The 13,937-nt window shown below is 37.8% G+C and overlaps 1 protein-coding gene across 16 annotated transcripts in view; it reads right to left on the bottom strand.

Moving 5' to 3' along the window:
• The window catches only part of AOPEP (aminopeptidase O (putative)), a 234,245-nt gene that overhangs the window by 189,104 nt on the left and 31,204 nt on the right, over positions 1–13,937 (bottom strand). For 15 of the 16 annotated variants that reach the window (XM_072992329.2, XM_072992325.2, XM_072992323.2 and 12 more), the window contains 2 exons: positions 11,782–11,941; positions 8,034–8,282 (listed from right to left, as the gene is read on the bottom strand). In XM_072992329.2, coding sequence (XP_072848430.2) covers positions 8,034–8,282; positions 11,782–11,941 — 409 coding nt within the window. The remainder of the gene's footprint in view (positions 1–8,033; positions 8,283–11,781; positions 11,942–13,937) is intronic. The other variant, XM_072992327.2, reaches the window with a different exon arrangement.

The following is a 13,937-nucleotide window of genomic DNA, read 5'->3' as shown; positions in this document are numbered from 1 at the left end:
TAATACTACTAATACTACTAATATGACTAATACGACGACGACTACTACTACTACTACTAATAATACTAATACTAATACTACTAATAATACTAATACTACTAATACTACTAATACTACTAATACTAATACTAATACTAATACTAATACTACTACTACTACTACTACTACTACTACTACTAATACTAATACTAATACTAATACTAATAATAATAATAATAATAATAATAATAATAATAATAATAATAATAATAATAATAATAAATACATGTATTCAGAACCCAAGCTTTTTCAGAGCTGTAAATCATGTGGAGAACCTCTACACAGCATGCAAGAGTGTTAATGTCCTAAATAGATACTGGTCGGATTTTCTTTATGATTAATACAAAACCATTTTGTCTTGCTCTTCAGTGCACTGCTAAAACATAGTGAATATTTTAAAATAGTAGCTGCAGCTGATCCCATTCATGTTATACTAGGTATAGGCTGCTGTCCTACTTCTGTTAAGTTCATCGAAACAGAAGAAGGTCTCTTGTCCCAAATCAGAGTATTGGTCTGTCCAGTCCTACCAAGTTTGATTGACAGCAGCTGTCCAGGGTAATAGGTAGGTTCTTTCCTAGACATACGTGGTGATCTGTAATACTACCAGGTGGTCCTTCTTCCAAGTCCTAACCAGCCCTGCCTCTGCCTTGGTTCCAAAATCAGATGCATCCAATTATTAATTATTTCCTGTGATTACTAAAAGAAATTATTTGCAAGGATTGACAAAACCTAGTTGAAATTTGTCCATTCTTCGGTTATTGAACAGCCTTCTTCACTAGTGTATTCTCAAAGGCTTTCACAGCCGGGATCCGATAGTTGTTGTAGGTTTTTCAGGCTCTTTGGCCGTGTTCTGAAGGTTGTTCTTCCTAATATTTCGCCAGTGTATGTGGTCGGCATCTTCAGAGGACAGGACTCAGCACTCTGCCAGAGTGCCGGCCACAGAGACTGGTGAAACGTTAGGAAGAACAACATTCAGAACACGGCCAAACAGCCCGGAAAACCCACAACAACCTTCTTCACTAGCTTTTGATAACTGAAGAAAGACTGTTATCAGGTGATGGAAGTAGGTTGTTTGAGTTCACAGATGATTACGTGAAGAACTGTTGCAGAAGGACAAAAGAAAGTCAAATTCAAGAACTGGATCCTGTTCTGGATGGGGCTGCACTCTCCGCAAACACAGGTAGCCAGAATGGGTTTGGTCAAATCCTGAAATGGATGTTTTTAAATTGCATGCCATCAAGTAAATTCTGATTCTGGAAAACCCTGGAACCCTTTCCAGGTAGAGAACACTAGAAATTATTGACCCCTTCTTCTTGGGGCATCCCAAGACCAGAGTTTGTTCAGGTCACACAGTCGTGCTCTTCAATCTGGAGGCTCACTGGGAACCCACAACCTCCAACTCCACAACCCAATACCTAACTCACCAAGCATGTCTTTTGTCCATGGACTTAAACAAGTTGCCACATCATAACAGGGGAAGAATCTGGAAGACTGGAACCATCTTTGCTGTCTTCTGCAAGCAGATATAGACCTTTCTTTTGAAACAGGCTTTAGACTAGCTGTCTGAAAGGGGGTTTTAAATGGAGTATTGTGCCCTGTTGCTTTGAATCAGTTTTTGCTATTGATTTTGTTTACCACTTTTAGTGTGGTAATTATTTGATTATTTTAAATATTTGTATACTTACTGTTTTTAACTTTTAAATATTGTTTTTTAATTATGTAAGCCACCTTGGGCATTTTTTTCTGGAGAAACGCAGGTTAAAATATTTAAAACAAATAAATAAACCATGCAAATTATTTTCAGGGCAATTCACCCCACACGGATCCAGGATTGGCAGAGACAATTATTTTTCAGCACAGGGAGCTATCAGGAGAAAGATCTGTTGCCTTTGACCTATGACGGGTATTGTCTGATAGCACTCTGTAAAGAACCAATTAGCAATTCTTAGTTTAATCTTTTGTACAATATTATAGAAAGCTTTAGCTAAGGGTGTAAGTCAAGATTTCCTCTAAGGTGCGCAGCTGCACAAGTGTGTGTGACTTCACCCCCTCTGGGCTCCTCCTCCTCCTCCACACACCCACAGTGATTGTTTCCAGCCCCTTTTGTTCCGGTTGTGACGGAACCCCACACTGGAGGCCAGAGTCACATGGGGGGAGCAAAGTTGTGCACACAAAGGGCACAGCCCCACCCAGTGAGGGTGAAAATTAGAGGGAAAGTTGATGTAAGTCTAGTTAAAACTTGCCTCAGATTGGTGGTGATCTGTATAATCCCAGGCACTCACTCATAGGGGTTAGACAGTTTAACTACAGCCTTTGGTACTAAATTAGTGTACAAAGACTTTTAGGTGAAGCTGCATGAAAATCATTCCAGTTTCATTTGCAAAGAGGCTGCTGTGGTCTTGCTCTAATGACATTATTTTTCAAACATTATTTCTGGGAGATTTAAGTTACTTTTTTTCAGTTGACTTGACTGAATGTACTATTACCTATGTAGCTGTCTAGGATCAGGTAGGCCAGCAGTTCCCTAAGGCAGCCAGTCTCAATGGGGGCACAGTCACATTTGAAGAGGGCCACAAACTGCAAATAATTTTTTACACACCACTTTATAAGGTTCGTTATGCAACTTATACAATCATGATTTGGCCTATATTTCTTTTATACTGTGTTTATGGCCATGGCCAAAAAAAAGATGCACCGTTGATGAAGCTTATACTTTCAGACCCATCTTCTTATAGCACTATGCTGAAGAACCACACTGAGAGTAATTAGCTCTTTACAGAACACTTCCCAATCTTGACGCTCTTACATTGGATATACTACACCCTCATATGATGCTTGTAAGGACTTTTTTAGTTGGGATGGACTTTTCTGGACTGGGGTTGTTGTCAGTCAACTCAGTAATGGCCAGTTGTTTCCCTCTCTACCTCAGCATTCTTCTTCCGGAGATCTTTTTAAAATAACGGATCAGTGTTGTGTTCTAGCAACGATTGTAACCAAACAGCTAGTTAATAATGAAGTGTAAATTAAGCAGTTAAACTCAGTAATGTAACAAGTTAACATTTCTACAAACTATGTTTGTTTTTATTTTAAAAACTGTAAATAAAAAGAAACATTTTATTCCTTATAATTTACCAGAGTCTCTGAGTGAATATATTAAAACAATTAAGCACTACTTGAGGTAAACTAACAAATAAGGGGTGGTCTAGTAAGGAAGACTGTTCCTGACCAAACTATTTTAATCTGCTGCATAATCAGAAGGAAAGTTTTTTATTATTAAGGGCCACACTCTATTTCCTCACACCAAACTCTACCAAAGCCCAACACTTACTGCCTGCAGACTATTAACTCTCATAATCTCAGATAAATTTTTATTCATTTAATTTTTAAATGTTCATTTATTTTAATTTTTATGCTTCTTTTCCCCCAAGGAAGGGGTTCAAGTTAGCTCATAAATTATTTTAAAAATGAACTCATTATGAACAGAATGAATTATTACATTAGAGAACAATTAAACATATAGTAGTATCAAAATAATTCATTAAAACAATTTAAAACATGTTAAAAATGTATTAAACCACACATAAAATATTAATAATGTCCAGCATCCAAGATAGAAAAAACTAAGAGTTCTGGGTTCTGCAGTCTAATTTCATGTTTATTTCCGAAGTTAGACTAACCATTGTAATTTATTTCTAAAGTGAAGTATTGTTTTTTCCCTTTGGAGAAAGCAACTCAGAGTGACATCTACCTGCTAGAGGAGTTAATTAATCTAATATTTCAATTTTTCATGGAGAGAGAATTCGTTATGCCAATTTTAAAAGAAACAGAGGACTTTTATAAAGGATACACTGCTGCAGTGCTATAGATACAAGTACCACTTTGCCCATTTTAAATTGCCAAAGCAGCCTAAATCGAGATAAATCCACTATAAAGTATAGGCAAGTGCTTCCAGTGTTCTCTACACCAACAAGAAATATTACACATAGCAAGAGAAGATTTAGTGAAAAAAACCACAATTGCACAGTTTCCACTATTCTGTTCACTAGAAAAGAGCCAGTACATGATGACAGTCTTAAGCTAAATACATCAAAATAATCTCCCATGCAAGTTTCTCTTGAAGATCCAAATGGAGGAGTGACTTTTTAAGAAAGAGTAGGCAGGCTTTTCTTTCCATAAAAAAGTCCAAGGGAAATTAAAAACATAAGGTGATGATATACACAAGGCATATAAGTAGATTTCAAAGGAAGATTTTTCTTTAAAAGGCGTCAGCAGGTCTTGAAACAAAATGCTGCTGAATCTGCACTGGCAGCTGCTGGAAAATACAACCCCAAGCCTCTAATTAAGCTGTTCTGCAAAAGAAGTACCATCATTTCTTCCTACATCTGACATGCCAGAGAACCATCCCCTTCAAATGAGAGATGGTACATAGAAATAGCTACATAGCTAATGAGGAACAGACTTCCCAATGTACATGGACACAAGGACACACACATGCAGATCTGAAGATAATGATAAAAAATTATAGATGTTTCCTTTCTGGAAGAGATGAGTACAACAAAAATTCTGTGCAAGCATACTATCATTTTTATAGTGATATTATACTGCCAATGTTTTAGATCCGTGATTCCCACCCAACCTTGAGTCTCCACATGTTCTTTGACTAAAACTCTCAGAAGTCTTCAAAACTAGCTGTACTGGTCAGGATTTCTGAGAGTTGTGGCCCAAGAACCAGTAGGGACCCTGGCCAAGGGTGTGAGCCACTCTGTTAGATGATGCACTGCATACATAGGTCAACACTCCTTCTGTATCAAGAGGATACATAAAGTCCTAATACAACTTTGGAACACAGGGCTGTATCTGAACTGCAGCCATCCACTGCTGACAGTAAACCAGTGGTTCTTAACCTTGGGTTACTCAGGTGTTTTTGAACTGCAACTCCCAGAAACCCCAGCCAGCACAGCTGGTGGTGAAGGCTTCTGGGAGTTGCAGTCAATAAACACCTGAGTAGCCCAAGGTTAAGAACCACTGCGGTAAACAATGGCAAGATTTAAATTAACAGAAATATCCACAAATGCAAACAGAAGAATGCCTATATCATTATAATGATTAGAGCCTTGAAAATCTACTTTTTGGACAACTGGTAGAATCCTAGAACCAGTATGACCATTGGTCGTTATTGCTTGTTTTACTTACACTTAGTTGAAAATCTGTCAGATGCATATGTAACTGTGGCCCGGTCCACATATAATAAGAAGCGATCATTACAATTTCTGTCTTACCACGAATAAATAAATGTGCTACTATGTGTTCCAATCACTTCCACATAGTATCTACTGCCAGTAGGAGCAGCTAAACAAACAAGCAAGCAAACAAACTTGCCTGTGTTTGCTTTACATTACCTCCTGGGAAGGATCCTTGCTGTACACAAGCAAACTAGAATCAGAATCCAAGAACAAAGTTGTATCCAGAAACTGGTTTATTAGGAGAGCCACAAAGTATAGATCTTGCAATGGTAGAAGCAATATTATGGAATGCCCTTCTTTCTTTTTTTACATAACTGACAAACTGCAAATACAGTGTGCAGTTGAAGATTCCGTTTTATTTTACTTTAAGCATGCCCTGATTCAGACTGGGACAAATATGCATGGGTAGACAGTTTTAACCTCCTCCCTCGAATATGGTTCTTATCTCAACATCCAGCCCACTAAACAAGGGGTTAAAGAGAGAGTTCCATTAGCCTGGGACCAATGGAAGTATTTTTCTGTGAGTTTTTCAATCAGTACAATTTGTCCCACATACACAAACAAAGCACATACAGTGGACCCTCTACTTACGGAATTAATCCGTATTGGAACAGTGGCTGCAGGTCGAAAAGTCTGTAGGTCAAGTCTCCATTGACCTACAATGCATTGAAAACCAATTAATCCCGTAACCAGCTGTTTTTGTTCCATTTTTGTTCCATTTTGGTTTTTTTCTGGTCTGTAGGTCGATTCTCAGGCTGCAAGTTGAACCTAAATTTTGCAGCCAGAGAGGTCTGTAACAGGAAAAGTCTGTAAGTCAAGCCATCTGTAAGTTGAGGGCCCACTGTACTTTAAATTAAAACAAAAAGTGTTTTTCTTTTTTTTTTCTTGAGCAGCTTTGGATTTATTGCAAACCATCTCCCTACATTGTTTGTATCTATATGCTTTTTTATTTCCATGTATTTGTGTTGCTATAAGTTATTCATTTAAATAAAAAATGCACTCTTATGTGTAATATGACATGTAGTTTGACCCCAGGCATGGATAATTTGGAGTCACTTGAATAACCTCCTGAATATTGACTTACTAAAAAGGCATTGCCCACAGACACCTTTTTTAAAAATCTCATCATGTGTTTCTCCTGCTGCAATTACTCTAATCTCATTCGTGTTCCAATTTTTAATGTAATTACTCCCTACTTACATTATATTGCATTACAACTTATACCAGAAAACAGCTATTAGTTTGTCTGAACAAGCAATGTATAATTTTGAATAAATACCAAAGGTAAAGAATCAAGGCAAGTCAAAATGGATCATAATCTTGAAAGGGTTTCCCTGCAACATCATGCAGTAATTAAATGCTCTTGCTGTTTTCCCTAAAGGCAGATATACCTATTGCCACGATTCGTCTTTAAGTGTATCCTCCCAATGTGTAAATGTCATTTGTGAATTTTATCTTGCTTACTACTTCTTGTACCTTATTTAGCTGGAAATGATCAGCATGAAACATGTATTCTTGTTTACCATGCATTTCTATTGATATTTTTGCAGCTATGAGAAAAAGTTCAATAGTGTCTTCTGAGGACATAACCTTTCAAATAACAACATCACTATTAGCCACAATGGTATTAAAACCATTGAATCTCCTCAGTGAGCATGTACACAAGACCACCATAAATATACCTTCTTTCCTTAATACATCTCTACTAGGAATGTATACAGTGGTGCCTCGCAAGACGAGCGCTCCGTTTTACGAAGTTTTTGCGATCGCAAAAGGCAATCGCAAAATGATGTTTCCTATGGGGGAATTTCGCATTGTGATGATCAGTTCCCTGCTTCGGGAACCGATTTTCGCAAAACGACGATTTTCCTATAGCTGATTGGCGGTTTCAAAATGGCTGCCGGGTAAAAAAAATGGCTGCCCGCTGTTTTCTGGGATGGATTCCTCGCTGCACGGGCAGCAAAAATGGCCGCGCTATGGAGATCTTCGCTGGACGGTGAGTTTTAAGCCCATAGGAACACATTAATCTGGTTTTAATGCATTTCTATGGGCTTTTTAATTTTGCTTTATGTTTTCATTCTACAGCGATTTCGCTGGAACGAATTAACATCGTAATGCAAGGCACCACTGTATTTTGTTCTCTTTTTGCAATCTTCTGTAAATAGGCCTTTTGTGTCTGCACAGGTCAAGATACATAGTTGCTGGTCTCTGTGAATGGTTCTTATCATCCATTAAATACAGATACATTTCTCCAGCATGCTGAAAATGGAGTGGGATCTCTTTCAACAGCCCCACCACCCTTAGAATTGCACTCCCTTTATTTTAAGGTTATCATTGGTAGTCTTGTATTATGTATAGACAGGCTCCTATTAACCTCCTAGGCCACAGCATACTACTAACACAACTATCGGGACACATTTCAATTTGTTGTTATTATCACTACAGTTGAATTTGACTAATACTTACTGGAAAAGTTGTTCATTTTTATCTTAACATGCCCAGGATTTTCAATAACTCCATGAAAGTAGTTTACATTTCTGATTTCTAAATGGAAATATGTAGCTGCTTTGTAACTGATTGTCTCTGCCCTATCCCAAAACAGAGAAGGTAAGAGAAATGCAAATAAGATCTTTTAAAATCCTCTCCTGCAGTGAATAACGATGCAACTGAATATAACAAAATATGATGCTACACATTCTGTGTAACAAGGGGAAGAGCAAACAAACAGAGAAACTACAAAAATATGCATACCTGGCCATACCAAGACTGGAAAAGTTGGATGGGACAATCAACACATCAAGCCGGGAAAAGGGATGAGTGCCCAGTAGATCATAAGCAGCTGAGAGGCACTGAGGGATCAGCTTGAGTAGAACCTCTTCACAGGATTTCTCAAGGTGTGATGGAGCAAAGAGACGATAAGGAATGACTACCTGGGAAGCAGCACTAGGATCTTGGAAACGGCAAGGATATGGCAAGTGTCCACAAGCTTCTTCTAACAACCTAATAGTGGGGGGGGAAATAACTTATTTTGTTTGACATTTATAACAACCAAAGTTTTAAGCAGAGTGGATTTTAATTAAATTTTCAAAACTGGGATTTTTTGACAATCTAAATTTTGAAAAGATTTTTTAAAATTTAAATCATTTTTAAATCAGTTTGATTTTTTTAAAAATGGCTGTTTTTTGTTGTTGTTGTTTATTTGTTTTGATTACAATACTTCAGCCATGCCCAACCTAGATCAGGAAGACAAATTCTCTCTTTTGATTTGAGAGATAACATGGATGTTCACACCTATAGATAGAAAACAGGATTTCATCTAGATTTAATTTTTTTAAAAAGAAAACTCAATATAAAAATTACATTGACATGGCAGGTTTGACTGATGGGTATATTTCTGTTGAGACTAAGATAAGAGTTTCCAGTGGAGTCAAGGAAGCGTCAAAGGAACATGGCTTGACTGTCTAATTTAAGTATAAAACTAGTCAATTTTGTCACTTCCCAAATATGGTCACATTCTGTCTCCTTATCACTTTGGAAAATGTACCGTTAGGGTATAAGAGCCAGAATCCTCTTGCTGATGGATGACTACCTAAGGGAAATCCCTTAAGTCTTGGCTTCAAATTGCTTTTCATTGATAAGATTCTGGCTGCATTCTTGAGCACATACCCAATGGCAATTTCCCAACAAGACTTACACAATTTCCCTTACATAAATTAGGAATAGGAGTTGGCTGTTCATTTTTTTAAGAAAAAGGAATTTAGGTCAAAAATAGTAACAAGCCTAGGGCCATGAACTATGCATTGCTTCAAAATGGACAGCTCCTGCACTACATATACATAATGTAAGAGCTGTCCGTATATGTACCTCCCACTTTTCTCCCTTAAAGGATTCCAATGTGGATGCCTCACTCTGTATCTGTACCATCTTTTGCTCCTTAATTGATTTATTGCAGTGACAAATGAACAACAACAACAACAAAACAAAACCAGAAAAGTATTAGGAAAACACAGAAGGGTAAAAAATGGAGGAGAATGTCTGGACCTCCCCATTCAATGCTGCCTAAAGAGGTCTGCATCACAAATCGAAATTTAAGAGAGAACCATATCCAGTACCCAGTTCTGTACAAACGTCTATACAACTAACAATTATTATGCATAATCAAGGTTTTATGTCTATCATCTTGACTCATTTGCTGCTTATTAGTGGTAATATCTTCTGCCCCTGAAAGCTTCCCTTGAACCTTAATCTAAATTTATTGTCATTGAGCTCCGGCCTTTGCATCTTCGTTCACTTGTATTATCTTTGGTACATTAAGAAGAAATACATTATTACTTTGCATGGAAACACACTTCCATTTGTAGGGCTGCCTCTTTTCAGTAAAGATGTGACTTCTAATGTTTTGAGACATACACTATAGGTAAAAAAAAAAAAACAGATTCAATTTGTTCAATCTCAGGGCTACAAAATGTAAACTATTTATCATCTTCCCAGATTTACAGTTTTACCAATAACCAAAAATAGCAGGAAGGAAAGATTTACAAGAAGATGTTCCATTTTAGGAGTGCTCTGAAAAGAGCTGAAAGAGTTTCAGGAGACTGTAATTCTCTACAGATGGAGGACTGTTACTTTCTTTCTCCTGGGTGGGAAGGAGCTCTGAGCTCACATGCCTGTTCTGCTGTTCTTCCAAATGAATTTCCTCCTCTGTCTTTTGTCAGCTGAACCTTGTAGAGCTGCATCATAGTGAGAACCTGGAAACATTGCTTACTCAAAGATTCTGGTAGATATAACCCAAAAAGTAATATTTTCAAACTCTAAGCATATTACCAATAACTATAATTACCAATACCCAGATTCCCTTTTAACTAGTATTAGGAAATTCCCCACCACTTCCTTTTAAGATGGGAAATTTGGTTAGCACATTGATGCAGATATTACACTAGAAGATCACTAAAGCCATGAAAAGAACACAGTGCACATCTCTCTCATGATTTCTTCCTCTAGTTAAGAGATCATCACAAATCTATCTGCAACAAGCATATGTCTGTTTATCATTTCTAGAGTTTGGGGAAATAAATCTATAATGTGTGGAGCTGTTCTGAATGATGTTTCTAATCTTACGTGGCACAGAGTCAGAACATATTAACAGCAATAATATTCCAATGTCCTCTGAACAAATCTTGCCATGAAATCAATGATTTGTTACAGATTCCAAAACATGAGACACAAATGGATCAGAACTGCAATATGCTTTTCTGTGGATCAATCTTACTACAAATATGTGAACAAACAGAGACTATTGCAAACAGGATACTTCAAACACAAAACAATTGGATGGAAAATATGGCTAACAGGACACATTGTCATTTCTATATGTAGGCAACTTAAAGCAAAACAGAAGTTTTGGAACCTCAGAAAGTAAGCTCCTAAGGACACATGATAGAAGTATGGCATATCACAAACAGAATAAAAAAATATCTATCCATCTAGTCTCCCAATACATACATACATACATACATACATACATACATACATACATACATACATACATACATACATACATACATACATACATACATACATACATACATACATACATACATACATACATACATTTGTTTATTTTTCTTTTTGTTGTTGTTTTGTTTCTTTGTTTATAGGCCACCTTTCTCTCAATAAGGGGATTCAAGGTGGCTCACAATATTCAAAAAGAATAGGGTTAAAAACGCAGTAAGTTATACATTAAAAAACAATTAAACTAAAAACTGATTAAAATACATTGAATGATTAAAAACATGTAAAACTAGAAGTAGGAGCACTGGATTAAATAAATACATTGGTCAAGGCCATGAAGAGCAAACAGATTTTTAAAACTTAACATTATAAGCAGTTCAACGTTTATAAGACGAAGCACTGTATTTCACCATAGCTAGAGAAGTGTCCCTTAAAATAACTGTTTGACCGAGAGCTAAAGCAAAGCTACATCTAACACAAGACTGCTAAGCTGAACATGCTTCTTGTTGTTATATGCCATCAAATTGTCTCCAACTTACGGAAACCCTAGGTAGTTCAATTTCAGTTTTTTCCCAATACAATTGTGAGAACATCTGCAATCAGTCAATCATTAACCAAAGTGTCTGTATAAACAAACAGTTTGAGTTTAAAAAAAGAACAGTTTGAGTGAGCCACAAACAAATAGAAGTATATGCAGAAAAGCAGCATGAGAACTTTTAAACTATACAGAGTTCAGTTTTCATATACTTCAGCTAAAGCAAATCCATGCAAAAACTAATTTCATTGCTCAAAAAACACTTTCTTTTTACATAAGCAACACACCCTTACACACCCTCACCCACTGGACTAATTTATCTTGTACGGCTTTCCTTTGCTTTGATTGAACATGTTTGCCTATTGTTACTTTGCTCTGGTGACTCATTTTCTTGTATAACAGAAGAAATGGAATGCTCTGTAAAGTACATATTTTTCAACTGTAATCACCAACCTGACATCCGTCTTTGAGAACAGTGGAAAGAACCCATCATTCCTCTGAACAGCAGTTACTGCACAAGTTTTGCTTTTAACTTCTGCCCAGCATCCAACAGCAATCGTGAAGGTGGACGCTGGCATTGGCATGGTCACGTAATAAAACCAGTTTAACTCACCTATGAAGCAAAAGGGTAGAGGTTATCCACCGCAATGGCAACTGAATCCCTAAATCTAAAAAGTTGCTTGTGGATACAATCACCCAACATGCAAAAAAGTTGGATTTGGTTCCCCTCCCCCTTAAAATTAAAACAATGCACAGTATACAACCAAGTTGTTTCACTAATAGGGATGTTTTTACCACTGATGTGATTAAAGGGGCACACCCCCTCCTTTCCCTGTAATCCACCACAGGCCTTCAAAATTTGCTTGAAGAGTTGGTGAACCATCTAGCAATGTGCAGGGGACATGGATGGAAAAGTCCCATTATGCAAATAGACTTCTACCTTGGTCACATTTGATTTTACCCAGTGGTGGGTTTGTTTTTTTTAGAGACCACAATCCCGGCTGGGATCTAATGGTTGTTGTGGGTTTTTCAGGCTCTTTGGCCATGTTCTGAAGGTTGCTCTTCCTAACGTTTCGCCAAAGCCGGCGTTTTCAGAGGACAGCACTCTGTGCTCTGGTGTAGTTGGCTTGGGAGTGGAATATTTATGGCTGTGAGATGGGCTTTTGTCTTTTTGTCTTTTTTCCCCCACCCATCTACAGGAAAAGACAAAAGCCCATCTCACAGCCATAAATACTTCACTCCCAAGCCAACAAAACCAGAGCACAGAGTGCTGTCCTCTGAAGATGCCAGCCACAGAGACTGGCAAAATGTTAGGAAGAACAACCTTCAGAACACGGCCAAAGAGCCCAAAAAACCCACAACAACCAGGCCTTTGCTATACTGTAAGGCAAAATGGGCATAAGGTACATACATTGAACTCCCAGCATCTCCAGAAGCTGTGATTTGCCTTTTCAAGCATATTTCCAGACCATCTATTTCCTATATAGTGGTGCCTTGCATAGCAACGATAATCTGTGCAGCAAAAATCGCTGCAAAGCGATTTCGTCGCTATGTGAAATAAAAAAGCCCATAGGAATGCATTAAAACCTGTTTAATGTGTTACTGTGGGCTACAAACTTACCTTTAAGGGAAAATCCTCCATACGGCAGCCATTTTGGGTGCCCGGTAAGCGAGGAATCCGTCCCTAAACACAGCACGCGGCCATGTTTTTTACCCGGTGGCCATTTTGGAACCGCCGATCAGCTGTTTTAAAATCATCGTTTTGCGATGATCGGTAAGTGAGGCAGGGTACCGATCATTGCAAAGCGAAAAAACCCCATTCAGACCATCACAAAGCGATCGCAAAATCCTCATCGCTATGTGATTTTGTCGTTAAACGGGGCACCTGTTAAGCGAGGCACCACTGTGCTGTTAACAGTATTGTATAAGATAATGGCAGGGATCCAGCTGAAGAATTATGCTAACATAATTAGTGTAAACATCAGTGGCAAACTGTCACTAGTTGAGATGTAAACATAGACTTTTGGTATTGCATACTGAATCCTGTGACTGTGTGACACCAAATGATTAAACTGACTTTTTTACTAGTAGCAATTCACCACTAAGTCTTAAAAGATGGCCTTATAAGTAGTAGGATTATGGCCAATGTATTCTAACCATCTACACTGAAAAAGTAAGATGCACAAGTTATAAACACATAGGGTGAAATGCAGTGTTGCTTGAAGGGCCATACACATGATCATTCCTTTCCTCTCCTCATCCCACAGCCCTTATACCTCCCTCACACTAAAAAAAATTTTTGCAGAAGGTTTGGAGGGAATATACAGAACATTGGAAATCGGCCTTACTGGTCACTAGCACGAGAGACGGACTGCCAGAACCAGGAAATTGTTTGAGAAGTGCAAGATCCATAAAACCACTTATTGAAAGTTAATAAAGTCAATAAAACACACTCCAAAATATCTGCTATGTCTCCCAGATGCTCTGGCACAGGGAGGAGAGTTTCTAGGGAGCTGAAGGAGAGAAGAGACATTGCATGGGCTTGCATTCAGCTTGTACATCACTGGCTTTCCTTCATTAGGCAGAGGTCTCATGGTGGTGCAATCAGA

Source organism: Pogona vitticeps, chromosome 2 (genome assembly GCF_051106095.1).
Source record: "Pogona vitticeps strain Pit_001003342236 chromosome 2, PviZW2.1, whole genome shotgun sequence".
Lineage (NCBI taxonomy): Eukaryota > Metazoa > Chordata > Lepidosauria > Squamata > Agamidae > Pogona > Pogona vitticeps.
This window is presented reverse-complemented; position numbering and strand designations above follow the sequence as displayed.